The sequence below is a fragment of the Pelodiscus sinensis genome, chromosome 1, assembly GCF_049634645.1.
Source record: "Pelodiscus sinensis isolate JC-2024 chromosome 1, ASM4963464v1, whole genome shotgun sequence".
Classification (NCBI taxonomy): domain Eukaryota; kingdom Metazoa; phylum Chordata; order Testudines; family Trionychidae; genus Pelodiscus; species Pelodiscus sinensis.
The window spans coordinates 162,193,129-162,221,018 of record NC_134711.1 but is presented as its reverse complement, the minus strand read 5'-3'; the positions used below and the strand labels follow the sequence as shown (position 1 = coordinate 162,221,018).

Here is a 27,890-nt window from a genome sequence, read left to right as displayed (position 1 = left end):
ATTTTTTTAGGGGGGGGGGCACTCCACGATTTTGGTAAATGGTCAAGGGCTTCACTTTTCTATGGGAGTGTAGGGTCTGGGACAGAGGTTGGGTGCATAAAGAAGCTCGTGGTAGGGGATTGGGATGCAGAAGAGGGTGTGGGGTCTGAGAGGGAGTTTATGTGAAGGAGGGAGTTGTAATCTAGGGTAGGGGCTTGGGGTGCAGGGTTCAGGACGGGTTATGGTTGCAGTATAGGATTCTGGCCTGGGGAGGGGTCTAGGAGGGGATGCAGTGTGTGGGAGGGAGTTGAGACCTGGGGGAGGGAGGGTGCAGAGGATTTGGATGGTGACCTGGGGCAGGGAGTTGCCGGGGGAGGGAGGGACTGGGAGGTGCTTACCTAGGTGGCTCCCAGCCAGCAGGCCTGCAGAGCCCTGAAGCAGGCTCCTTGCCTGCCACAGCCCCACATGGCTCAAAATGGCTGGATACTCCCTATGACTCTGCTCTAAGTGCTGGCGGGGGGGGGGGGGGGGAGGAGGAAGGGGCAGAGGCTTCACACGTTACCCCAACTCCCAGAAAAATCTCTCAGCTCCCATTGGATGGCTTCCATGAAGCCACCCCCTTCCTCCGGTGCCTGAAGCAAAGGGCCACAGGGAGCAGCCAGCTGCTTCAAGTGGTGTGGGGTTGTTCTGAAGCACCTGGCTGCTCTATGCCGGAGGGTTCCAATGGGGTGGCCCATGGGCCATATCTTCCCCACCCCTAACTTGCACTGTGTGTGGATGTGAATATTATACAGTCTTACATAGACAGACATTACTATTCAGTATTAGTGTTATTACTGGTAGTTCTTCAAGCCACATGACTTCTTTGCCCACCAGCCAGTCACTACAAAGTTACACATTTCCCCTCTTCCCTTTAACTTGCTATTTGGTTGTTTAAAAATGACACTAAACTCACCTTTCCCAAACATGGCCGGTCAGTCCTAAAGCAGTGTAAACTTGGAAGCTCCTTTTCTCATCTCCAGCAAAGGATGGTCTGTCTTGAAATGACAGTTCCTCCAGTGACAAGTAGAGTTGTCAACTCAAGATGCAGAAGAACCAGCCACTGGGCACTTCCCATACCTGAGCCCATGAGGGAGGCCGCTACCCCCTTTCAGGATCATTTGCGTCCCTCATCTCAGCAGGTGAGCCTGATTCTGTCCTCTTCCACGAAGAGCCAATGTGTTTTCAGCAGGTGGAGGACTTGACCCAACAATCAGGACCTGGGTACCAGCATGCTCCCAGACACAGGACACATATTGTAGTTACGACATCACCATGCATCAATGCATACATGTGCGCAGCTTACCAGGAATGTTGGCCACAGTGGGGGAAAAAACAAAAACAAAACAAAAAAAAAAACCCTGCACATTCAATTTTTTAACCAGCAAGTCAGTATAAACATCAGCAAGGTTGGTCAGAGACCAGCCAGCTGGCAACTGCTGTGACAAGTATACATGGTCATTTGCCAAAGAACAGCTCTTTGAACTCCCCACCAGAGGTTATAAAATAATCTCTTTATTAGGAACAAAAACCTGCAGCTGAGCATAATCATGTACAATAAAAAAAAAAGCAAAAAGCAAAAGCGATTCCCCTCTTGGCCTTATATTGCAGCAATATAAATCTTTGACAATTGCTGTGCAAGCGCAGAGAGGGAGAAATGGGGTGTTCTGCAGAGCATCCCAGCCTGGCTAACATCTTAGCTTTTCCTGGATCTTCTCCCACCTCAGCAAACAAGCTCCTCCTAACACATGAGCCAGGACAAGACTCCACAACTAACAGCACTCCTAGCAACAGCTTCAAAGGATGGACCCTACTCATGCATGTTCTCACCAGAGAGCGTATCATGGAAGAGTCTGTTGGTGGGTGCCTGCCCAGAAGGAAGAATGGGGAACAGGATGCTTACAGAGACACTGCATGCTAGGTTACCAGTTCTACAGAACAGAAGCCTCGTTTCCCCATGTTTCCTGGATACCGGGAAAAAAAAATCAATCCAGGTCCAGACTTTGACAGAGACCAATGATCCCTCTAATCTTCTCATGGGTGAATTTTTTCCATCCAAGTGCAGAATAATTTTGTATGTGCAGCAAGGAATGTGTGAATGTGCACCACCAATAGAAACAACAACAACAAAAAAACCCTCTGCTAATTAGCTCCTAAGCGGCCGCACAAGCACACAACTTACAGGGAACACTGAAAGCCATCAGTAGCAGAAACATCACAGATTTATGCCTGTGAAGTGGAGCCCCAGGTTTAAGCACTATCCCAAGGCTGATGTCACCCTGTTTGCCTATAGCTGTATCAGCTGTAGGTGCAGCAGACAGGTTGGAAAGCCCGGACCTGAGTGCACCCGGTACTTCTTTGGAACTACTGAACTCCCTATGCTCCTCCCCAGATCCCCCCAGAGCACTGTCCGTGGACGTCCCCCCTTTCGCCCTGGACGTTCCCAGGAGGGATGGGATATAGTTTCCCCTTCCACAGCCACATGCACATAATGGGACATTCTGACTGGGAGGGGATGGCTTAACAGCCTGAGAAAAACTGCAGAGCCAACCCCTTCACATCACAGAAAGCCAGAGCTTGAAGGGTGGGGCTCTCCTAGCAGCTGAGATGAATGTCACATGCTATGGGGGACTATTCCACCTAAGAACCCCCACACACAAGCTACTAAATCTGCAAAATCTTATAAATGGAGTCCTAAAACCAGAGAAAACAGAACAAGAACAAACTACCCTGTGGCATCACCATGAGACAGCTGCGCCGTCCAAATGCGCTAAGAGATCCTTCCGTCAGCATGTGCCGCTCTCTGCCTCCCCGCCCAGGAGACAGGGACTCTTTCCTTGCTTGGACGCTTGCAGCCTGCATCCAAGAGCATGTACAAGCTACTACTCAGTTCTGTTTCCATCGGGTTGGGTGGAGAGGGGAGTGAAAGATGACGAAATGGAGGAGTTAACAGCATTCGCTAGGAAAAGCCACAGTACAACATTCTCAGTCCTTTGCCAGTGCAACTCAGTCCTGAGCCACGTCACCTGCTCTGACTTTACACTGACCCTTGTCTCCTCAGCGCTGTCAAAGCGAGGGAGAATTCTGGAACCCCTTCTGGCCCTCATCCCTCCCCCCATTCCCACACAGCTTAGCCCGACCCAGCAGTTCCCTGGGCTTGTTCAGTTTTTCCCGTGCTTTCTTCTCCTAGCCTGCAGAGTCCCCTGCTACTGAATTGAATTCAGACCCCCTTTACATAACCTGCTAACAAGTCTCCATCGGAACCATACCACTCCACTTCCAAGTCTCTTCTATGCAAAGTAAATGGGTACAATATTGAGCAGGCTCCAGGATAAGTCCACTTAAGGAGTGCTCTAAGCCACAGCTGTTTGGGCAGATAACGCAGAGGCAAAAAAGGCTAAGCACACACAGAGGATCAGCTTATGCAGCCTGCAGTAGCCAGACCATTACACTGCAGCTGGTCACACCCTCAGGCATACAGGCTGGCACAATCCCAGCTTTACATCAGCCCTTCTTTTTCAGAATCACAAGTAGATGCCATGAAACACCTTGTGATAAAGACAAGCAGCCTAGTGACACATCTGCTACAAATCACTCACCCCACACTCAAGCTATCAGCTTCAGTTGACGGCAAACACACGACCACCTGTTGTTCATTACTGAGCAACAAATATACTGGGAGACCCAAAGTCATCCTCTTCCAAGATGTCCAGCCATCACAGCTGGTTCTTCAATCTTAGCATCCCATAATAACTAGCTATGGGTGAAATGTAACGAGTTTGGATGTTTGGGTTAGATAAGTGCCTACCACAATGAATGTTTATTTCAGCCTTCTGGTGATTTCTTGGGGCTGCAAAATGTGGCTAGAAATCTCATGAGAATAGACTTTCCCAGGAAATTTCTGACACATCCTGGTTTGTGTGTCATATTGAAATGTTATGGTCATCCTGGTGCCTAGCCAGGAATCTCAGAGAGCAAAGACATGAAAAATAATGGCAGAAAGAGTAAAAGGGAAGAAGTGACCCAGCTCATCTCAGAGCTTGTAAAACAGCATCATAGCTCAGGTACAATCTTATAAATGGGCAAATTTTCACAGAGTTGGGGGAGTCTTATTTATATTGGAACCCATTTGCCCATTGCTAATGATGGTACCATGGAGTGGCCACAAGGCTGTTTTGTTACAAGGTTTGCATGCCTGTGATCTACATGCATGTGGACTTTCCCCCTCTAAATTCAGTTATTTTTCAGACCAATTCTTACATGGAATGAGACCATGGAACATAGAGGGGCTGCCCTGGGACCCCAGGATGGTACAATGAGTGTGTCTGGTCAGGGATCAATAGGATCAGGGAAAGTGTTACACAAAATGTCCTCATTGTTGATGTCAACCACCACCTCTGGATCCGGCATCACCTCAGACTCTGCCTCTACTTTGTACTCTTCCTCAAGGCCTTGACAGGTCTCTGCGCTTTCTGGAAAACAAGTGAGAAATGGTTATGAACATTTGCTATTGTCTTACGTCCACCTCTGCCAAGATCCTCACTCAGGCTTCGTCTACACTATGAGGATTTTTGGCAGAAAATATGTAAATGAGATACTTATGCTAATGAGTCCCTCATCTCATTCACATATTTTCTGCCATTTCTTTTTGTCAAGGGGTTTTTGCACAAAAAGAAGCAGCGTGGACTTTTTTTTACATTTTTTGCACAAAAACCCCATTTTGCGCAAGATCCTTATCCCTCTTTGAGACAGGTATAAGAATCTTGCGCGAAAGGGGGTTTTTGCGCCAAAAAAAAGTCCACGTTGCTTCTTTTTGTGAAAGACCTTTACATTTAACTAACCTCCTCTACTATTATTGTACTATTTTGTTCTGTAATTTTTTTTAATTCTACCAAGCATTTTAAGGGATACAATATATTGTAAGTTGTCATACAAGCTAAAACTAATTTATTATGGCTTCTGTGACAGAAGAAGCTATAGTTAAGGCTCAGTTTCCTTTCTAACCCTCATTTTTCAGTGGCTCATCATGACTTTCTCAGCCAGATTCTTTGGGGCTGCCATTTTCTATGCCTAAAATCCCAAAATGCAATTTATTTATGAAGTAAGAGCAAAATGAGTTTTAGACATTTCCAAATCAGAGAAGCCAGTTCAAGCTATCCTTCTTCTACAGGTTGCTATTGAAATGCAGTACATGCATACCTCAGTTGTTCTTGGTATGTTGCCAGAAAACTTAAACATACCGGCTGTGTCTAGACTGGCAAGTTTTTCCACTAAATCATCTGATTTTGCGGAAAAACTTGCCAGCTGTCTACACTGGCTGCTTGAATTTCCACAAGAACACTGAAGATCTCATATAAGATCGTCAGTGTTCTTGCGGAAATACTATGCTGCTCCCATTCGGGCAAAAGTCTTTTTCCGAAAGACTTTTGCGCAAAAGGGCCAGTGTAGACAGCATAGTACTGTTTTCTGCAAAAAAAGCCATGATTGCGAAAATGGCGATCGGGGCTTTTTTGCAGAAAACTGCATCTAGATTGGCCACGGACGCTTTTCCGCAAAAAGTGCTTTTGCGGAAAAGCATTCTGCCAATCTTGACGTGCTTTTCCGAAAATGCTTTTAACAGAAAACTTTTCCGTTAAAAGCATTTTCGGGAAATCATGCCAGTGTAGACCGTAGCTACCTTGTTTTATAGGCCTCTGTAACAAAAAGGAAGGATTTTAAATGGGAAGAAAATCAGCTCAGTTCAGTAAAAGGTTGGATCATTGAAGCAGAAGTGGTTGCACATGTGCATTAACAATGGCTCTGACCTCTAACATGCTGATTTGCATCAGCAGAGAGTGTGAACTGCAGAGCACCTTACAAAGGAGGCCAGTTTCAAGGTCACCCAGCAGCTCAAGGGCACAGCTAAGAACAAAACCTGTATTTCCGTAGTCTCAGTCCGGTGCTCTGTTCATCAGACACCCTTGATTTCGTTTTTGTAGCACCCCTTGTCAATAACCCCTGAAGACATAGGGCATGCAATTTTGATTAAGGATGATTGAACCAATGGTAGATTATGGATAACTCAGTTAAGGACCAAAGGGGTAGCCGTGTTAGTCTGTATCTGCAGAAACAACAAGGAGGCCTATGGCACTTTAAAGCCTAACAGATTTATTTGGACATGAGCTTTTATGGGCAAAGACTTACTTTGCTTTGTTCACAAAAGCTTATGTCCAAATGACTCAACTAAGGCTACAAATGGTCTGGTAGCACTTTATAGACTAACAAAATATGTAGATGGTATCATGAGCTGTCGTGGGCACAGCCCACCTCTTCAGATGACCAAAGTTTTGAGTTTAGGATGTGCAGACCCAAAATAAATAGGAGAGAAGGGGGAGAGGGGAAAAAAAGGAGGTGGGTGGGAGATAGGGAGCAGAGGGTATGGAAAATCAAAGGAAAAACAGGAAGGTAGAGCTGGGAGTCAGTAAGTATCTAAAGATTGGGTAGTTAAAATGAAGCAGATAAGAATCAAAGTCAATATATAGTAGCCTTCCTGACATAGGAATCTATACAAAGAGCTGTTCGCACCTTCATTTAATGTTAGGTTGATAGCGTCCCAACCATCCTTCATCACAATTGAATCCATTAGCATGAGAATTGAATTTGAGGATGAATTCTAATTCCAATGCTTCTCTGTGTTTCTGGCTAGTACAATTGGTTTGTGACAAGACCCAACACTTGAAGATCTTTTAAACAGTGATTGGGAAGATTAAAGTGTTCCCCAACACGTTTCTGTATGTTCCCTTTACGTATATTTGATTTGTGTCCATTGATTCTTTCCCATAGGCACTGTCCAGTTTGTCCAATATATATAGCAGTGGGGCATTGCTGGCATTTGATGGCATAGATCAAATTACTGGATGTGCTGTCAAATGACCTTTTGATTTGGTAGCTTCTGTTGTTGGCTCCAGTGATAAATTTGCCAGTATAAATATGTGGCCAGAGTTGGCATTGCATTTGGTTGCAGGGCTGGGTTCCGGGATGCCTATGATGTGGTTGTGTGGCATGGTTACCGGAAAGTAGTCGTTTCAGATTGGGGGCTTGTCTGTAAGAGAGAAAAGACTTTTCTACAATCTTCAGATACTTATTGACTCCCCTGTCTACCTTCCTGTTTTTCCCTTTGATTTTCCATACCCTCTGCTTCCTGTCTCCCACCCCGTCCTTTTTTTCTCTCCTCCTCCCCTCCTATTTATTTTGGGTCTGCACATCCTAAACTCAAAATTCCGGTCAGCTGAAGAAGTGGGTTATGCCCCAGAAAGCTCATGATGCCATCTACATGTTTTGTTAGCCTGTACAGGCTAAAACAACAAAAGGTCTGGTAGCACTTTATAGACTATCTCGGCTACCCCCTGAAGCTTCTCAGCTAAGGCTGTCTTCAGTAAAGAACAATTAAACTGAGGCAGTGGATACAGATGCCTGAGGTAAGGAAAGCCTCACTTAGAAGTGTCCCAGCTAAGGCAGCTTCAGTTAATATTGGTTAGTAATTTAAAAATCTGAAAAAGTAAATGCAAAAAAATGAATGTAATGCATCAAGTACTTCAGTAGAAGATTAAGAAACCAGTTTTTACCACTACACTAACCTGACCACATTACACATATGCCATATTTTCTATTCCTGATTTCTTTGGTAGATTTAAATGTGAATATATTACTCCTCATGACCCAATTCAACACAGCAACACAGCACATGCTCAGGTACCACTGACCTGAATGGGATTTAAGTATGTATCATAGAATCATAGAATCGTAGGGCTGGAAGACACCTCAGGAGATCATCAAGTCCAGCCCTCTGCCCAAAATAAGATCAACCCCAACTAAATTACTCCAGCCAAGATTTAAAAACCTCTAGGGATGGAGATTCCACCACCTTCTTCCTAGGTAACCCATTCCAGTGCTTCACCACCCTCCTAGTGAAATAGTTTTTCCTAATATCCAATCTAGACCTCCCCCACTGTAACTTGAGACTATTGCTCCTTGTTCTGCCATTTGTCATTACTGAGAACAGCCTCTCTCCATTCTCTTTGGAACCTCCCTTCAGGAAGTTGAAGGCTGCTATCACATCCCCCCTCACTCTTCACTTCTGCAGACTAAATAAGCCCAAATCCCTCAGCCTCTCCTCATAGGTCAAGTGCTCTAGCCTCCTAATCATGTGTTTCTGAATTAGCACATTTTTTAAGCATTGTGTTGAATAAGAATGATTTAAGGAATCAGGGTCAATGTTAGTGACTCCAGCTTATACAATGTACCAGCTTTGCAGCGTGGGGAACTAAAATTACAGTAAAATTGCAATTCTGTTTTTTTAAAAGCTATTTTTAGTAAGCAGAAGGTAAAATGCCATTTTCTGCCCCACTGCAGGAGGCACATTAGTGGGGCAACTTCTTAGGCATTAAAGTTGCAAGGCCACAATGCACCAAGAGCTGACAAAGGTGTGTGCTGTGGTGGCTTAAGGAAGTACTGACAGCACACAGTGCTTGGAAGCCTGCCTTGCCAGTGGCCATGCAGCATATCCTTTCTGGTTCATCACTAGACTGTCCAGCCAACCCTTTCCACTCTCAATAGCATGCACCGATTTTATCCTCCTCCAGTTTCCTAAATGAATTATTGATCAGGCATTTACAACCCAAGTCTCAGTACCAACCAGGTTTTGGGGGGCTGTCCTCTGAGGCAGATGGCATCTCATGGTGGTCTCCATTTGGGGGGCTCTTTGTATCCTCTTTGGAGATGACTGACATCGCCATTCCCTCTTCCTTTTCCTCCTCTGTGGGAAAGCAGATGAAAGATTGCAAGGAGCCAGGACCCTGGCCCCACCCTGCATAGACTCTGGGAATATTCCATGTGCAGCCTGGCTTTTCACACTCACCTCAGTCTCCATCTCACATCGCCCTGGCTCCAGTCCCAGAGCAGACCGATACAAGGTGCTGGCACACTATCCATGTGCCAAGCTGGGAGAGTTGGCAGGATTGTCACTGGAGGTGTCATGGCTATGTCTGACCCAAAGTGACCCACTAGGAAGCAGAGAAATTCCCACGCACCTGAAGGCACCAGAACGAACTGCTGTTTGCTGTTCAGGCAGCAGCATGTTATCAGGGACGTGATGACAACCAGGGATACTGAACCCCTTCCACAAAAGTAAGCTGGGGCATCCCAGTGAGGCACACTGGTAAGAGAGTGGCCAGCGGGGCAGGGCTCTGGATGTTTCCAGGCATGGTACACAAGTAAGACTCCCATGCTGGTGCTGGAGATGGGCAGCCCTGACCTCCCCTTCTGGCTCCCTCCTCCCTCCACTTCTACCCTGCACTGGCACAGAAACCCAAATCACTCCCCTGCTCCCCCATGGCCCTTGGCCCCAATACCAGATGGGTAGGGGTGGAGGTGGGAGGCAAGGCCCCAGCCTCAGTGGGTCTAAGCCAGCACCCATAGTCCCTGGGCAATGTGAACACAGCACACCCAGGATCCAGCCCCACAGCTTGGTTGGCGAGGCAGCACGGTCACTGCACCTTTGCCAGCCCTGAGTATACAGTGGCCGAGCAGCATGGTGGCCGCACTCCCAGCCCCAACCTCCCCTCCTGCCTTGAGGCTCTCCCCCCCCCCCACATCCCAACCTTGTGCCCCAACTCCTGAACCTCCCCTCAGTGCTCTGAGCCCCTAATAACCCCACCCCTGCCCTGTGCCCCCCTACCTCTGCCAACCTCCTGCTCTGAGCTCTCCGCACTCCGTCCCACATTTACATTTTTTACAGGTACTGTTGTATTGCACCCCTCGGCCTTCTGCCCTGAGCCCCCTTCCCAAGGGGGGTGGGGCTGCAGTATAAGAGTACCTGTAAGAAATTGAAGTTACTTTCACCCCTTGTCTGACCTCAGAGCACTGAGGGCCTGATTCTGACAGGAGATTCAGCAGGAGTAGCAGGCAGTCAGCTTCTCTCAGGATCAGGTCCAGACAGAGCCACAGTGCTTCCTGCCCCCTCCCCTCCGATGTTTTCAGCACAAATAGCTCCTGAGGGGAAAACAAAATTGTTCCTTCAGGAACCCACCAGCAGGAGATATTTCCCCAGCAAGGAGCAGGTTCTTACAAAGCTCACCTTTACTGGGGCAAGAGCAGGGATGGAAGGAAAACAAGACGGTCTACAAAGTCCAGTCGGGACCTGTAGAGAAGCTGCACCAACCCCAGCAAGGTGGGAAAGGGAGCTGTGTTTAGACTGTCCTAGGATAGACTCTTCTCACCCCACTAGGAAACAGAGAAATCCCCACGCACCTGAAGGCACTGGAATGAACTGCTGTTTGCTTTTCAGGCAGCAGCATGTTATCAGGGACGCGATGACAGCCAGGACTACTGCACCCCCTCCACATGCCGCCAGGATGTAATGGAACAAAGGCTGGTACAGCAGGTCTCCTGCATGAAGGACCCAGCATGTTAGTCAAAGGAACTGAAGCTCGTCCTTTGGAGCTGACAAAGCCCTGCAGCTGAATTAAAGTTAGGTGAGGATCCTGAAGAGGTGGGTGGACTGGGGGAATTAGGAAGGAAAGGTGGACTATGTCATTCCTAATTATGTTACAGATTTCTCTTTATTCCCCTTCCCAGCCTGAGGTAATATGAAGTTATCAGCATGAGACACAGACCACACATGGCCCATCAGAAGGTCATAGAGGGTGCATCTACACAGCACTGTAACTCAAAATAAGATGCCCAATTTGAGCTATGCAAATTGCGTATCTTATTTCAATGATATTTCGAAATAGCTTATTTTGTCAGACAGTGCCAAATTTCAAAATAAAGCACTATTCCGAAATATCCCTTACTCCTCATAGAATGAGGTTTACAGGGATGTCGGAATGGCGAGCCCAAAATCACAGGCTTTCTGTGAAGACGCGGGATACCTAGTCCAGTATACTCTGGTATCCCAAAATAGTGTTGCAGTTTAGACATAGCTATGCAGGTTGGTAAATATTATCTAGCACCTGGGGATTTGTCAGCGATGCAAATTTAGATAGGAACTGAACTTACTTCTGAGAGGTAGAGAGAAATTAACAGAAACACAGGCAGATGGCGCAATAGACTTACAGACCAACTTAGGACATTCAAAAGGAAAACACTCTGCTTACAAATATGATCAATTAATGGAGCCATATTTTATCCTAGTATAAATTCATTGAAGTCAAGGGAATTGCACCAGGGTTAGATTTGAACCACTGGTTTTATTATCACTTGGTTCCTTTTTTATCTACTACTGCAGTGGTCCCCAACACGGTGCCCGTAGGCGCTATGGTGCCCGCCGGGCCATTTCTGTGTGCCCGCTGAGTGAACAAGGCTGGCCCCGCCCCCTGGCGCATGGCGCCTGGGCAGTTCCTGCCCCCTGGGTGTACGGCAAATGGGCAGTGTCGGCCCCGGGCACGCAGCACATGGGCGGCCCTACCCCCGGGTGCACAGCACATGGGCAGCCCGGTCGCCGGGTGTGCAGCACATGGGTGCGCAGCGTTTGGGTGGCTCTGCCCCCGGGTGCGCAGTGCAAGGGCTGTGCCGGCCCCGGGCACACAGTATATGGGCGGTGCTGGCCCCAGGCCCGTGGCACAGGAGCAGCACCACCCCCAGGCACACAGCATATGGGCAGCACCGGCCCCAGGCGCGTGGCGTTTCAGCAGCCCCACCCCCGGGTGCGTGACAAAAGGTCTGTGCCGGCCCTGGGCACGTGGCATATGGGTGGTGCCAGCCCCTGGGCGCACGGCACAGGGGTAGCACTGGCCCTGGGGCCCCAGGCATGCAGCACACGGGCGGTGACGGCCCCGTCCCCAGGTGTGTGGCACATGGGCTGTTCCAGCCCTGGCGCACGGGCAGGCCCACCTCTGGGTGTGCAGTGCAGGAGCGGCGCTGGCACTGGCACTGGCACCGGCCCCGGGAGTGCGGCGCATGGGTGGCGCCAGCACCGGGTGTGCGTCGTATGGGTTGCCCCGCCCCCGGGTGTGTGTATGACCCCGCCCGCAGGTGCCCGGCACGTGAATAGCCCCGCCCCGGGTGCCCGGCAGCCCCAAAATGTTGGGGACCACTGTACTACTGTATTCTCTTACCTCTAACTAAGTGTGTCTGGCAACCTGTATCACTAGTCAGCTTGTCTTGATAACTACAGTAATTTTTGTAGCTATCTTTTATGGTTAGCTAGCTTCTCTGTCTAGTCAATTTATCTATTCACAGCATCTTTCTCCACGGGGATCAAACACTATTCAAAGTATTTGAAATAACAACAATAATTAATATCCTTTCAAATGTCCTATGCATCTTCTTAGTTTTTTAACTTCTTCTGTACACTGAACAGACATCTTTATCAAGCTACTTATAACTCCCAAGTCATTTATTTTAGATCCCACATGATCATAACCCTTTGGAGTTCCTGAAAAATTTAAATTATTTTAGTCAATGCATTTTATGTTAATAATTACGAAGGATGACTTTCAGCTGCCATTAAGTTATCCAATGCTCAGTGTATTTAGATGCATTCTCAGCCTTACAAAAACTGCATTTGTCCATTTGCCTGGAGCAAGTAATTTGTTTCTGGCAGGTAAGTAGAATATCATCAGCCCTTTTCTAACTAGAGTCATCATCATGGTGATTAGAGGGGGAAGAATACAGAAAAAATAATCGGTCATTTAAAACATTAAAATTCTCTGCAGTGGTATTGGAAACCCTATTTACACACTGTTCACAAACATTAGAATGAAGTAATATTTGTTCTCAGAGAGCAAAAGTGTCACCAGTTCCCCAAACGGTGCTAATACTCATGCCAATATGTGTTCATACAGCTTTTCACAACGGCAGTGTATGCACATGAAATTCCTTGAGGGGTTTGTGATCTGGAAATAAGGAACAGAGAGTACACTCTGGAACTGATGTGGCCCTACAGTGCATACACTGAAGGATGCTTGTCAACTCCCTGCATTAATTACCACAGGGCTTAATCCACAACACATTCTTATCAATGGGAGTGTTTCCAACTGTATCCGTTGGCTTTTGATTGAGCCGTCACCAAACAGTTTGTAATAAAACCATCGGATGAAATTTATTCTCATGAAGGAGACATCAATTGCAAACAGTAAATGAATGAATGAAATCAGAGTCTACAGACAATGTGCAACCAGGGTAAAGGTTGATTCTAAGTAAATAAATTGTGGTAAATTTTTTGCCCAACACTAACAGTGAGGGAGGCTGTGGTGATATTTATGAGCTGGTTAATCTTCTTGCCAATTCTGTACAGCTGCCCCAGGTAACACAACAAAGCACCATACGATAGCTGAGTCCAAGAGCCAAAGAATGATGGCATCAGGGACTGGTTTGTTTGGTGAGGTGCTGGATGTCTGAGTGAGGAAGGTAGATCAGAGTAGGAAGTTACCCCTGGTTTTTGATTGTGGGGTAGCCAGAATGGCACATATGGATGAGCCCCAGTTTTGAGTGGCGGGGAAATGATGGGGATAGGAGTGATTGGCCCCCTCTACCCAATGCCAGCTAGGCTTGGAGGGGGGGGGGGGAAGAGATAGATGCTCTGGCCAGGAAACCCATAAAATATGCACCCCAACATCCCTCACCCATCTCCCACCTCAGGTGCATGGGCTCGACTCCGCCCACCTAGCAGGCGCTCCAGTCTCGTGAGTGGGATTGGGGATTTGTCTGGTTTCCCCTGCCTGCCCAGTGCTCCAGCTGGGCCCAGGGAACAAGGTTGGGGCTTGCTCTGCTCCTCCCGCCTGCCCAGTGCTCCCAGCCACAGAGTGCGATCAGGAGGCTTGCCCCATTCCCCTGTCCCGTGCTCCCAACTGCAGAGTGAAATATGGGGCTTGCTCTACTTCCCCTGCCCCATGCTCCGAGCCACAGAGCAGAATCAGGGGCTTGCTCCACTCCCCCACCTGCCTGCCCCATAATCCCAGCCATGGAGTGGGCTATGGGGCTTATCCTGCTCCCCCTGCCCTGCGCTCCCAGCTATAGAGCAGGATAGGGTACTTGCCTACTATACCCACCAGCCGCTCCTGCCAGGGAGCAGAATTCACTCCTTGGTACAAGTGCTGGGCAAGTGAAGCCTCTGGCACCACCCCCTGGTTTGGCTGGAGCCCCATGTAGAGAGGGGCAGGTTCCCGCGTCCTGGATGGAGCACCAGCTGGTATCAGATACGTACGACTTGTCAGTGGGGATGGCCCATGTCAGTTTGGAAAATACATTGTAGGGATGTCAGTGTGTAGACAATTACACAATTAACCGACACGCCTGGGCTTACCGCTTAATCATGTCGACTACACACACTCTCCCCCACTCCTTGCTGCCTCTGTATAAGAAGCAGGGGGGAGCAGGGAGCGGGAGCCAGTGCTCATCAGGAGTTGGCTTTAAGCAGACTCACCATGAGCACCAGATCCCCTTCCTCCACGCTGTCTGATAGAGAGGCAGCAGCACAGAGAGCGAGGGGGCAAGTGAGAGCCGATACACACGGGGAGCCAGCTTTCAAGCAGACTCCTTGCCTGTGCCAGCTCTGCAGACCCACCTTCGGCCCTCCCCCTCCCTGCCCCCTACAGAGATAGATGCTCTGGCCAGGGACCCTGTAAAACATAAAAATGTGCAGAAGGGGGGGAGCAGGCAGGAGTCGGTGCTGCGGGGAGCCAGCTTAAAAGCCAGTTCCCCCCCAGCACCAGCTCTGTGGTGCCACCTTTCCCCCTCCCCTCCGCTGCTGTCTCCACACTACTGCCTCTAAGAGAGGCAGCAGCATAGGTGGAGAGGGGGCAGGGAAGGCTGCCACAAAGCAGCCTCTGTCCACAATGGCCCAGGCTCACCGCAGACAGTGGCTGCTCTGTAGCAGCAGTCCTCATCCATGGGGATTCAAGCTCCCCGTGGACAGGGACGGCTGCCACCCCGCACTGCTGCCTCTGTATTAGAGGCAGCAGCATGGGCTGGCAGGCAGCTGGTCTGCATGGGGAGCTGCTTTTTAAACTGATGGAGAGGCAGCAGTGTGGGGTGGCAGAAGGTTTCCTGGGATTGGGGCCAGGAGCACACAGGCTGCTGGCCCCGCCTCCAGGGACTATTGAATTATTATGTAACTACTAAGATTTCATGAGTTTACACAACTATTCAATTACATGATAGCTAACGTCCCTAATACATAGTAGGACCTGGATGCAGAGCTGCAGGGAGATGGCAAAGACGGAGGAGGGGAAGTGGAGAGGTACTTGTCCCTGCATGTAGATACAGGCACTGACAACTTCTCACAGCCCTGCCCTAAAAGGGGGCAAAAAGCAAGATAAACTGTGGTGGCCATCACTTACCTTCCTCACAAGACAGCTTTATAGGGGAACTCTTGCTGGTGCTGTTTCCATGGTGAGTATGACAGACAAGCTCTCCAGTCACCCGTTTCTCCAAAATAATCTTCTTGCCATTATCCGTAATGCAAGCCTCAGTTGGGTTCAAAGGGTGTCCATCCACACTCCAATCAACTTTGACACTGGAATTGTCAAGTGCATTACAGACTAATTCTCCTCCCCCACCAGGTAGGCAGCGGATATGAACTGCTGGGATTTGGGTTGACTCTTGTCAGACAAGATGGGTGTCATGAAAACAGGAGAGAGAACAGAGACAAGTTAACCAAACACTGAGATGAACCAAAGTGGGCATGTCTGTCATCCAGACACAGACCACAGCAGCATTTGCTACCTGTTTGCACAGAAATAAAAGAATGAGATTCCCAATGGCTGCAATGTCACCAACACCGAGACATTCATCTGAAATCCCACTAGAACCTGTCATAACCCTGCCATCCTGCCAATTTCCATCTTCTTCCATGACACAGTTCTTTCTCCTAGTCCAGCAATCCTCAACCTGCGGCCCAACTACCACCCAGCTGAGGCTCATGTGACATCCTAAAGGCCATACGAGCAGTATATGTAGAGTGTGGATGCAGCCCTCAGAACACATAGAAAACTGCATTTGTGGCCCACAATGGTAAACAGATTGAGAACTACTCCCTTGCCCCCTCTTGCAACTTCACCAAGGCTGGTTCCTCCTCCTTCAGTTTAGCAGCTCCTATCAGCTCCCCAGCTACTGCAAGAGATCATTTGCGGGATACTCCCATGTGATTCTAATGGGTAGGCTGCACAATGCTCCAAGAGAGGACAGAAGCTTCCCAAAGTCCTGGTCAATACGCAACAGGAGAATATGGGGATATTTCACCCCATATCCAGTGACCCAATCAACCCTGAGCATGCGACTAAATATCACTGTATATAGATGAATATCTAATGTCATTTATTCCCTGAAATACTTCTGATGTCCAAGCTATTGGCTATTATTCTCTTGAATTCCATTCGAGTTTCTCTTCTATCACTGAAGCAAACGATGCAGAGGTTGATTGACCTCTGGGAAGAAAATCTGTCAGATGAAAGTAATCCTGGCTTTGTTTTGTTGATTTCCAGATGTGACCACATTTTTCTGTTGCTGATCAATTCAATTAACTATTTACCTGAATCCACATGAGATATTGATTAAAACTCTTTCCAAAAGAACAGTAGTTCCATCATACCAACAGTCCTTAATCTTGGAGACCTCTTGTGAACATAATTATTTGGTCATCTCAAACCTTTTATTTCACAGCATCATAAATAGAAATTATAAATGAATATGTATATTGTACTCTTCAAGGTGAATTGAATCAAGCCCGAACTGGGCAAACAATAGGCAATAATTTACTCCTCACCTTTTCGGTTCATTTAGAGTATGTCTACACTGCACTGTAACTCAAAATAAGATACACAACTACGCAAATTGTGTATCTTATTTCAATGGTATTTCAAAATAGCTTATTTTGTCATTTGGCGCTGTCTACAGCACCAAATTTCAAAATAAAGCACTATTCTAAAACGTCCCTTACTCCTCGTATAATGAGGTTTACAGGGATGTTGGAATAGTGAGCCCAAAATAATGGCTCCCGAAATAGCATTGCAAACTAGATGTAGGCATATTGCTTGCAAATCATCATTTCTTTTGAATTTTTCCAGATTCTGTATTCAAAATTATTTGTTACATAAACTCTTTGAATAATTTCTGACCTGTAGCTTGTAGTTTGTTGAAAGCATTTGAAATTTAAATTGTGCTCATTATGCTTATCAGGCCTCTCTCAAATATCCCTAAAGAGACATGACGTTTATTTAAATTTCAAATGTACTTATGTTTCACATTAATATAATGGTCTTTTTATATTTTTTGTTGAAAATGATTTATTTCAAAAATAAAGAAGCATTAGTGAGGTTATTAAAAGGGATCTTTACACTAAATAAATGAATCCCAGATCATTTTAAGTTTCCCAAGTGAATAAATTTGTGTCTCCATCAGTTTGACCCATTACAATAGATTATTTTCTATAATTGAAGCTTGGTAGGTAAAGTGTGGACGAGACCCACAGGTCACCCGGGATATTTCTGTTCCTTGACTATAAAATAGGTGTCTGACATGAATATTCATATTCACAATCTCAAAAATCACTTTCCTTGAATATTTTCTTATCTATAATAGTCACCTAAAATACATTGCACCCATGAGTATTCCTGCCAGTAACATTTTTCATAACTCTGTGCCTAAAATCTGCTTTCCAGAAACACACAACGTACACTACTATCTTTGAAATGTGGGCGGGGGGAGGGAGGCATCTTCTCCTGGTACCTTTACACTCCCAATGGGATCAACGGATATGATACTTTGGCAATATGGGTGCAGAAAATATCTTTTTATTTGCATGCTACACTGTGGCATTCTGCAGAACTGAAAACCTGCAACCTAGGGCTGCTAATCCAGTTAGTGAGAACCAAAGTGGCATCTTGGAAAGAATAGGACACCTGATCCTTCAATTAAGCTCTCAGATTCAACAATAATGGATTCCAAACAAGGGACACTTACCGGACACTTACGGTAAGAAAGATTTCATGAGAATGTGGTTAAGTTCAAATTCATACTTTCCTTTATCTTTCTTTGCCACATTCTGCAAGCATATACTCTTGTTACAGTAAGTGTCATTCTATATCTGGTCCTGGAAAGAAGAAAAATTCTTCTTTCCCTCTTAAGTTCCTACCTCCAGCAGCTCCGCCTCCTCAGAGCTTAGAGCTGAGACAGTGTATAGGGAATCCAACTCTCAAAAGGCAAAGTGGCACCTGCTTGTGAATTACATGAGCGTACGTATGGTAGTAAAAATAACGTACACCAATATAGCACCATTCATCTGAGGATCTCAAAAGCTTTTGCAAACATGAATCAATTAAGACTCACACTGTCCTTTTCCATAGTGGAGGGATGTAGGAGCTACTGCTAAATGACATACCCAAGGTCATAAGGAGAGCTGAATCCCAAACTGCCATTACCTGATTTAACCAGCAAACCACATACAAAGCCTCCATGGCTATCTTTTTCAGGTGCTTTCATAGCTGCGTACATCAAGGCTATAATGCCTGGTTAGTTACAGATAGTTTATAAAAAAATCTGTCTTACTTTGATCTGACGGCCCCTTTTCATGCGTTAGCAATTACAACTCTTGATGCTTTCCATAGCCCAGTGGTGACCTTACAAAGGTATCTGAGCAAAATGAACATTTCTGCTCACCTAGGTGAATCCACGCCAGTTTCATAAAGAAAACCCCACACTTACCATCAATCATGGTTATTATCACCAGCACACATTGCAGAATAAAAGGTGATTTGAAATCCATTTTAAGGAGCTTTTTGCATCGTCTGTTGAGAACAGGATCTGGCTATACGGCTAAACGAATCTGCTGCTCAGGAAATGATGTCAGAGGCAGGAGCAAAAGAAAAAAAACAACACACCCATACTGGCCAGACTGAACAACGTATCAGAATAGACCTGTAAGGTTCCAGGTGGCTGATCTCACGCTGCAGTGACATGAGCCATGATCTGCTGACAAGGCCCTGCACCCAGGAGCTGGGTGTGTGTCAGAATGGGATTCAGAAAGGGAGGGGAAAGGAGTCTCCCAACCATCTGCTCAGGTTTAGGAAGAAGCCAGTGCAAAGCCTCTCATGAGCAACAGAGGAAACACCTGTTTCCTACACTCCCTTGTTCTTTTTCAATTTTGGGTTGATTGGTTTAAAGTGCGGCAAAAAAAAAAAAAAAAAAAAAAAAAAAGAATGGGCCTGGCCAAAGAAAGCAATTTGTACAATCACAGCCTGTTTTTCAGAGGTTTTGAGCACCACCAACTGCCTCTGCAGTCAGGGGGAGAGGCCATCATTGAAAATCAGGTCAGCATTATGAGGCTGAACTTCCTGGTGTTCTCTCAGGAATAGGCTCCATTGTCAATGCCACAGGAGAAATATATCATGTCTGAATGGGTGATGGGCAACCCCTGTAAAGTCTGATGGCTACGGGAACTTGAAGTGGGTTGGTAAGGAGACTCATTAAGCTGGTGGATGCTCATGCAGTGTTTGATTTGATGTGACTGGAAGACAGGAGACAGGGAGAGAGAATGAGTGTGTAATCATGTCGGGAGTGTAAGGCTGTCTCACACAAGAGCCTGTCTGGATTCTGTAATATGTGGGCTGGAGATTTTGGAATGTGATGCATCAGCTAAAGGGTGATACTGTAAAGCAGATGTCTACATGCCACAGCAAAAGGTTTAGACCTCCTCCCTTGGTCCTGTGTATACCAGCCCTAATCCAGGTGTCCAGAGCCTCAGCTGATGTGATTTCTATAAATAGAACTACACCTATTTACCCCATTTGAGAATATAGCCCACTAGTACAATTTAAAATCAGATCAATCTCACCCACTTGGAAGAAACAGGATTTCATGATAAAATATCTAAGCTTGTATTTTTAAGGTGCACTTGGATTATATTGAGATTATGATCTGACTTCAGAGTTCAACTGGAATACTACCCGCCGCAATGTTGCTAAACTTCATACGAAGCACATACACCTCATTTGGCTGCCAGGTAATCTGAAGGCAGTTCTGAGGTGTGGGTTTGTGGATTTTTTGTGTGTGTTTCTGAGAGACACTTAAAATTACGTCCCCTATTGTTGAAATTCTTACTGCGTCAGACTATCCCAGCTTGACTGCTCAGCATCCCAGCCTCGTGTTTTGATGCTTCATAGCAATGTCAGCTGAAGCCACTTTTAACTTATCTCTGTCCAAAATCTACAAAATTGCTCAAGGCCACAGTAGCTTTGTCCTGTAACTATCATAGGCACACAGAACAGACCCAAACTGATCTATGACATGACAGAAATAGCCCGCTCTGGGAAGAGCAGTGGTGTGCGTCATCAGACACCCGCAGTGGAGGGGAGAAAGAAATTTACAGTAAGCATCACCCTTTCATTTCCTGCTCTGATGCTAAAATTAATTGAGGAAAATGTCACTTGCAGACATAGAGCTACATATTGTCCTCAGATGCGCACTTTTTGACCTAGGGGCATATTTTTGCTTTTATATTTTGGGGCTGGCTGCCTGATTGCCATCTGTCTTTGCTATTCTAGAATCAAGAGCATGGGAGCTTGGAGGGGGATAAAAATGGAATACTGAAAATATCAGAATGTTAGAGAAAAACTCCCAGACAAAAATCTTTTAATGCTGGGGAGTCAGGAAATGGATCATGCAGATTTAGGACCATATCTCAGTAGCACCAAGGCAACCTTACTAAGCTCATGTAGAGATTTACAGCACAAATGGGAGAAAAATTAGTCTTCCAATTGCAGCTACACTGTTAGAAAAGTGACTCCATGGCTACGACATTATAGTATTCTGTCTTTAGTCTGTCTCGATGATTCCAGACCAGAAAGGAAATAATAATCCTATTAACTGTGCACAGTTCAGGACTGGCTGCAGCTTGATTTGTTATATAAACCATCTCCAACCTCCTTAACTCCCATTCCTTCCCCCCTCCTCTGAACCAACTTCCTTTTGGATTAAATGGCTTGCTCTTCTTTCCAAAGATCTGTACATTGCCATACTTTAAATATTTCAGAAGGTGCTCAACACACTACCTGTAGTCTCAATATAATGATCATAATGAGCAATTATCTAGCCCTTTGCATCTTCAGACATTAACTAACATATCCTCAGGACCTCTCAGAGAAAACACTTCCCCTTTTTGTGTAAAAACACAGAGGGCTTTATATAGATATTTAAAAAAACCTGGTGGGGGTTTCAGATCATTAACAGAAACCACACGTAGATGTAGAAATGAAAAATGCATACATTTTGAAGGTGAACTAAAATGCAGTTGCCTGCCAAGTCCTAAATTGGAGGTTCCATTTTCTCCTTCCACAGCAGTGAACATCACTAACCACTACAGCAGAGAAAGGAGCTTGGTTCCTTTCACTATATTAGGAGTGGGTGGGGAAGGGAAAGATAGAGGCCAGAATTCAGGCCTGAGCAGGTCAGAAAAAAGGAGGAAATAAAGTTCAGACCTGCTGATGTATACATGTACTTATTTGTGAATGCTAACTCTGCATAACTCTTCTGTTTAATGAGTTGGCATCTGATTAATATTAATTATTAGTATTATTTATTATTTTGAACATATGTCAGGCCATCATTATTTGGGGATATATTTATAACACGCCAGTCCTTTGGGACCCACTCCTATTAAAGTTAATCATGAAACCAGAGGGCAGGAGCAGGGGATTTTCCATTTTCTAGATGATGCATGTGGAGAAGGCGATAAAATGACTGCTTTGCATTGTGACCCATTTGCTGTGCAGTTGGAGATCTTGCCTACACTTCATGGTGTCTAGAAAGTTGAGAGGGTTGAGAGGGACCTTGCAATAGGCAAGATCTTGAACATGTCCCTTGGATAAAATACAAATAAAATGCAGGTATATGGGAATCCAGATACAGTGCCCTTCAGATTCAGTATAGATTGTTGATATCATTTATAGTACTGTAGCATGTAGGAAGGAACAATCAGTTTCGCACATACAGAATGGGAAGCGACTGTCTAGGAAGGAGTACAGCAGAAAGGGATCTAGGGGTTATAGTGGACCACAAGTTGAATATGAGTCAGCAGTGTGATGCTGTTGCAAAAAAAGCAAACATGATTCTGGGATACATTAACTGGTGTGTTGTGAGCAAGACACGAGAAGTCATTCTTCCGCTCTACTCTGCCCTGGTTAGGCCTCAGTTGGAGTATTATGTCCAGTTCTGGGCACTGCATTTCAAGAAGGATGTGGAGAAATTGGAGAGGGTCCAGAGAAGAGCAACAAGAATGATTAAAGGTCTAGAGAACATGACCTATAAAGGAAGGCTGAAAGAATTGGGTTTGTTTAGTTTAGAAAAGAGAAGACGGGGCAGTTGATACATGATAGCAGTTTTCAGGTATCTAAAACGGTGTCATAAGGAGGAGGGAGAAAACTTGTTCATCTTGGCCTTTGAGGCTAGAACAAGAAGCAATGGGCTTAAACTGCAGCAAGGGAGGTTTAAGTTGGACATTAGGAAAAAGTTCCTAACTGTCAGGGTAGTCAAACACTGGAATAAATTGCCCAGGGAGGTTGTGGAGGGCTTCCATTTTATAAAAGCCATATATGGGAAGTTTCTCATTGCACCTCTAATTTAGATGCTAATATGACTGATAAGGGGCCCAGCAGGAAAACGCCTTTATCAGGGGTGGCCCATCCATATAGGCAAACTAGGCGGTCACCTAGGGCGCCAAGTTAAATGGGGCACCAAATGGTGGCGCAATATCATTGAGGAGTTTGGAGGTGGGGGCGTCAATTGCATGGTTCGCCTAGGGCGCCAGTTGCTGGCAGCTAGTCTAGGGCTGCCCCTGGCCTTTATGCCCTGGGGATGATTTCTTCTCTCTTTTTTCTCACTCTCTCATTCTGCACAACATCTGTGTAATTCCTGACACTGACCCCTAAAGATGAAAGATCTGCATGGCTGGGTCCATGAGCATCTGCGTTCCTGCTATGGCCAACTACATGTGTAATAGCACCATTGCTGATAAGCCATGTAGACTGAGACGGGGAGAAAGAAACACAGAGTGGGATGAGGGGTAATAACAGTTCTAAGGCTAGACCGTGGAGCATTTCCCTGGTGCAGGGATTGTCTGGAGGAAGAGGCCTCCTGCACTGGCAGCCCCAACATTCAGGGGCATAATGTGGGCTGGATAAGATGCAGGATAAAGCAAACCAATGCCCAATCCTCCACTGGTGTGAGGTTTCCAGAGCACTAAATGTGACATGGCAACTCCAAATCAAGGGACCATTACCAGCATGTTGCCAAACCCAAGCATATAAAATCATGCATAAAGCCCTGACATCATGAGATTTGGCTAATAGTCCTTGATGGACCTATGCTCCATCACCTCAATTAAAGTATCTAGTTCTTTTTTTAATTCAGTTATGCTTTTGGGCCATCACAGCATCCCATGGCAAGGAGCTCCACAGACTAATTGTGCTTTCTGTAGAAAAAGCATTTGTATTAAATCTGCCACTATTCATTTCAGTGGGTAAGCCCAGATCTTTATATTGTGGGAAAGGGTAAGTAACACTTCACCATTCACTTTTTCCACCCCATTCATGATTTTATAGTCTTCTATCATATCCTCTCTGTCAATCATCTCTTTTCTAAGCTAAGAAGCCCTAATCTTTTTAGTCAGTCCTTGTATGAAAAGTGTTCTGTACCTTGATGGGTCTTTGCTGCTTTTCTCTGAAATATTTACTGTTTCACTATATGTTTTTCTGACTTAGAGACAATCAAAACTGGATACACTATTCAAGGTGTGGGAACACCATGGATTTATATAATGGCATTATGATATTTAGTCTTATTGTCTATCACTTTCTTAATAGTTCTTAACATTCTGTGCATTGAAATGAACTTTCAGAAAACTATTCATGCTAACACTCAAGAAAGAGTTCTTGGCATTAACAGTTACATTTAGGACCGATCTTTATATATGTGTCGTTGGGATTATTTTTTCCAATGGAGGTTGATCTGCACATTTCAATGTTGAATTTCATCTCACATTTTCTTGCCTGGTCACCTAGTTTTATGAGATCCCCCTGTAACCTAAATATATAGAATCATGAGCTTTCATGAGCAAAACCCACTTCATCAGATGAATTGAGTAGAAATAACAGAAACATATACACACACACATACAGAGTGCTTTTTTGGGGGGGGGGGGTAAGAAAAAGGTGCCAGTACTCCAAGCTCAAAGTCATTGAGGGGAAAAAAAAAAAGGAAAAGTTGTTCCAGGGGCCAAAATGTGGTTGCGGCCCCTTCAAGAGCCACGTGTCCCAGGAGCGCTTCCGTCGGGAGTCAAGTGCCCCAGGAAACAGGTGCTTGTATGCAAAGGGGAATCCCATTCAATTCAAGTAAAATGGGAAAATAGGTGCCGGTACACCTTCCTGGAGCAAACCATCACAAAAAATCACTGCATATATATATATATATATATATATATATATATATATATATATAAAAACAGCAGAAGTACCTGTAAAATCTATGGTCCATGTTAATGAGGTGGCCCATACATAGCTTTTGATGTGGAAATGCTAATGGCAGGACAAATTGGCTTTGTAATGCGCCAACCAGTTAATGTCTTTGTTTAGACCCAGGGAAAGGGTGTCAAATCTCAAGGTAAATTCCAGTTCTGCCGACTCTCTCTGTAATTGATTAGTGAAATTCTTTTGTAAAAGAATGGTTATTTTTAAATCCATGGATTTAGCCATTATTCTAAAAAGGAATTTCACTATTTTTAAACCAGTTACTGGTTCATGAGAGGACCATCCTTCTTATTTGCATCTTCCCGGCCGGTCGCCATTCTTGAAATGTACAAGTCCGAACTAACTGCCCGCGTCTACAAGCGGCAGGGACCTGGTATTTGGAATTAAAGCCCTAAATCGAACTACCTGTTATTCCTTCTGCAAGGAGGTTTAACAGGTAGTTCGATTTAGGGCTTTAATTCGTAATACCGGGTCCCTGACAGACTTTTACTTTATTTGACTCTGTGCCTTCACCTATTGTGCCTTTCTTCCAACAGGGTGACCAGCTCTGTCATTCCTATATATTTTGTAGCTTGATATTGCTATGTCTCACTGACTATCCTCAGTCCACCAAGTTTCAGTGATATACAGTATACCTATAGTCTCATCTAATGCCAGGCACTCCAGTTCATCCGTCTTAATATTTAGACTTTTAGCATTTTTATATGAGCACTGGTACCCTTTATCAATATTCAGTTGCTTACCTGTCCTTTACTAACTTCTTTCTTATCCTTTTTACTGGGATACAGAGTAGCCCCTTTAAAGAATTCATCACTAAGGGACGTCTCAGCCTGAACTGTACAATCCTCTAGCCCCGTTGGCTCCCACATACACTTAATTTAAAAAATCTTCTACAACCTTTTTACTTTTATGTACCAGCAGTTCAGTTTCATTTTTAGTGCAGCACAGACCTCCTGCATAGACCACTTCTACCACAAAGATTCCCAAGTTCTTATTGAACCTAAACCTCTCCTCCCTATCCTGTGATTTATCCAAACATTGGCATCCTGAAGTTCTACTGGCCTTTCACCCTGTATATAGAACTAGAAGCATTTACTGCTACCATGGAAGTCTTGGACTTTAATCTCTTAGTAGCTTAAATTTGGCCTCTGAGACCTCTCTCCTACCTTTCTCTATGTCACTAGTCTCTACATTGCCACAACTACCAGCTCTTCCCCAGCATTACCTATTAGGCTATCTACATGTCCCATGAGTTCTGCTACCTTCACACCTTTCAGGCAATATACCATGCAGTTTTCCTGGTTATCTCAAAGACTTATTAACATCAAGATATATCACATCTACCACTTTCTTCTATCTATCAGGCCAGTAACCCTGTCTAAGAAGGAAATTTGATTGGTTTGACATGATTTATTCTTGACAAATCTATGTATTTATTACCTTATTGTCCTGTAGGTGCTTACTAATAAATTGTTCCAGTATCTTTCCAGGTATCAAAGTTAGGCAGACCTGTCTGTAATTTGCTATGTCCTTTTTGTTTCCTGCTTTAAGTATAGATACTATGTTTGCCCCTTCCAGTACTTTGAAACACCACCAGTCCTCCTGAGATTGCCTATTTCAGAGCCTAAACAAGGTTTTAGGAGCCTAATTTTAAGCTCTTATATTTGGAATTCTTGATCCAAGGATGGGCACCGGTTAACAAATAATACAATAATAAAATGCATCTGAAAACTTTAGGTCACTCTACAGGGACCAAACCAATGCAAAACTACCAGGAAATAAAATGAGATACATAGGATAATAAGCAGAAAAAAACATCAGATGCTATCACAAACTTTGATGGGTCTGTTCCACCCAGCCCTAGAGAGCAAGATACTGAGATTACATTTTTACACCTACCATGTACATACAGTTGGAAAATTCTTTGGTAGACAAGATTTCCAGTTACGTTGTACACACTCACTGTGTATTGCCCTTCATCCTTTTTCTCTGTATTCTGAAGTGCTAAGGTTCCATTAGAAAATGTATTCATACGATCTGTCCTGTTGCTTAACGAAGTATTCTCCTTCTGCCACGTGATGTTAGCAAGCTGTTCCAAGTCAGGATAATTGAGGTGAAATGTAACAAAACCACCCAGGGTCCCATTCACAGTTATCACATCACTGTGGACTGGAAATATGACAGATGCATAACATTTTTAGTTACAGAGCAGCACAGTATGTTTCTGGACATGTTAATCAGATAATACACATTTCTTAACTTTAATATATCTAGGTATCCTAATTATTATATCAGGAGTCTAGAAAGTAGGATTCCTGAGTCCTATTCCACCTCTGCTACTAACTTGCTATATGATCCTGGGCAAAACATTTAATTTCTCTCTTAATCAGTTTCCCTATCTGTAATTGAGCTAATATCATCAGTATCTACCTCTTCATACTTGTAAGACTCAAATAAGTAATTTTTCGAAATTGTTTGAAATCTCTAGATGACATCTAAAGTATAGGACAGTGGTTTTCAATCTGTGTTTTTTGGACTCCTGGGGATCTGCAGACTATATCCAAGATTTCCAGAGGTCCACACCTTCATTTGAAATTTCAGGGGTCCACAAATGAAAAAAAGGTTGAAAACCACTGGTGTAAGATGTCACTAACCAGTGTATCCTCAGACAGAAGGTGGGAAATTTCCAGCAGCTAATTGTAATCAAAGCACTTTTCGCAAAGATGCAAAAAAAATACAGATACAAATTGATTATCAAAGTATCTACAGCCTTTTTTCAGCATGAAAGCAACTCTCTCTCTCTCTCTCTCTCTATATATATATATATAGAATAAATAGTTTGTGCATCATGATGATGATTATCATTGTTGTTATTATTATTATTATTCACGTCGGCATTATCTTTGACATTCTTAAAAACATATTGGAACCATTTGGTAGTGAGGTTGTCTATTTAAAAAAAATATCAACTTCACTAGAAACAAAGGTTAGGATAGCCATAAATACAATGTAACAAAAGAATCAGGGAATTTCATTTTACTTCATTTTAAACTATACATCATTCAGGGCTCATCCCGCACACTTTGCATCCAATGACAAAACTCCTGCTGATATCAGCTAGGGCAGGATCAGATATTTCCTCTGTGTTTAATAAGCACCTTGCAGTGCTAGTAATTCACTGACAAATAAAAAAAGTCTACAAATAAATAAGTCTTACCTTGGAGGATAGTAAGTGCGCACAGTATAAACTGCAAGGCAAAACTAGATGACATGTCAGAATCGATTTTTGCTCGATACACGTAAGTTTATGGACTTTTTAATCATGAACCCTCTACATCCCAATATGTTTACTGACTCCTATCTGGTATCTCTTGA

At 44.8% G+C, this 27,890-nt stretch overlaps 1 protein-coding gene across 5 annotated transcripts; it reads right to left on the bottom strand.

Moving 5' to 3' along the window:
• Nucleotides 1-27,890, bottom strand: LOC102455323 (T-cell surface antigen CD2-like). Of its 5 annotated transcripts, XR_012897683.1 has the most exons (7): nucleotides 27,733-27,884; nucleotides 26,415-26,684; nucleotides 15,339-15,599; nucleotides 10,306-10,443; nucleotides 8,693-8,812; nucleotides 6,583-7,099; nucleotides 4,366-4,490 (listed from the first exon to the last, which is right to left on the bottom strand). XR_012897683.1 is itself a non-coding variant. In XM_075909219.1 (6 exons), the coding sequence occupies exons 1-6, from the start codon at nucleotides 27,785-27,787 to the stop codon at nucleotides 4,348-4,350; spliced, it is 987 nt and encodes a 328-aa protein (XP_075765334.1). In that variant the 5' UTR covers nucleotides 27,788-27,882; the 3' UTR covers nucleotides 1-4,347. The 5 variants fall into 5 exon arrangements, 4 of the variants coding, with proteins under 4 accessions (XP_075765334.1, XP_014429624.2, XP_075765335.1 ...); XM_075909219.1 differs by lacking the exon at nucleotides 6,583-7,099 and having other exon boundaries at nucleotides 1-4,490; nucleotides 27,733-27,882; XM_014574138.3 differs by lacking the exons at nucleotides 6,583-7,099; nucleotides 26,415-26,684; nucleotides 27,733-27,884 and adding an exon at nucleotides 18,700-19,013 and having other exon boundaries at nucleotides 8-4,490.

Bases quoted from the DNA above. Each gene is read 5' to 3' on its own strand.
- LOC102455323 (XM_075909219.1), bottom strand. From the start codon at position 27,787: ATGTCATCTAGTTTTGCCTTGCAGTTTATACTGTGCGCACTTACTATC. The intron at 15,600-26,414 runs GTAGGTGTAAAA...TTGTCTGACAAG, and splicing joins TTTCCAACTGTATGTACATG to AGTCAACCCAAATCCCAGCA. The intron at 8,813-10,305 runs GTGCGTGGGGAT...GCTTTCCCACAG, and splicing joins GTTCATTCCAGTGCCTTCAG to AGGAGGAAAAGGAAGAGGGA.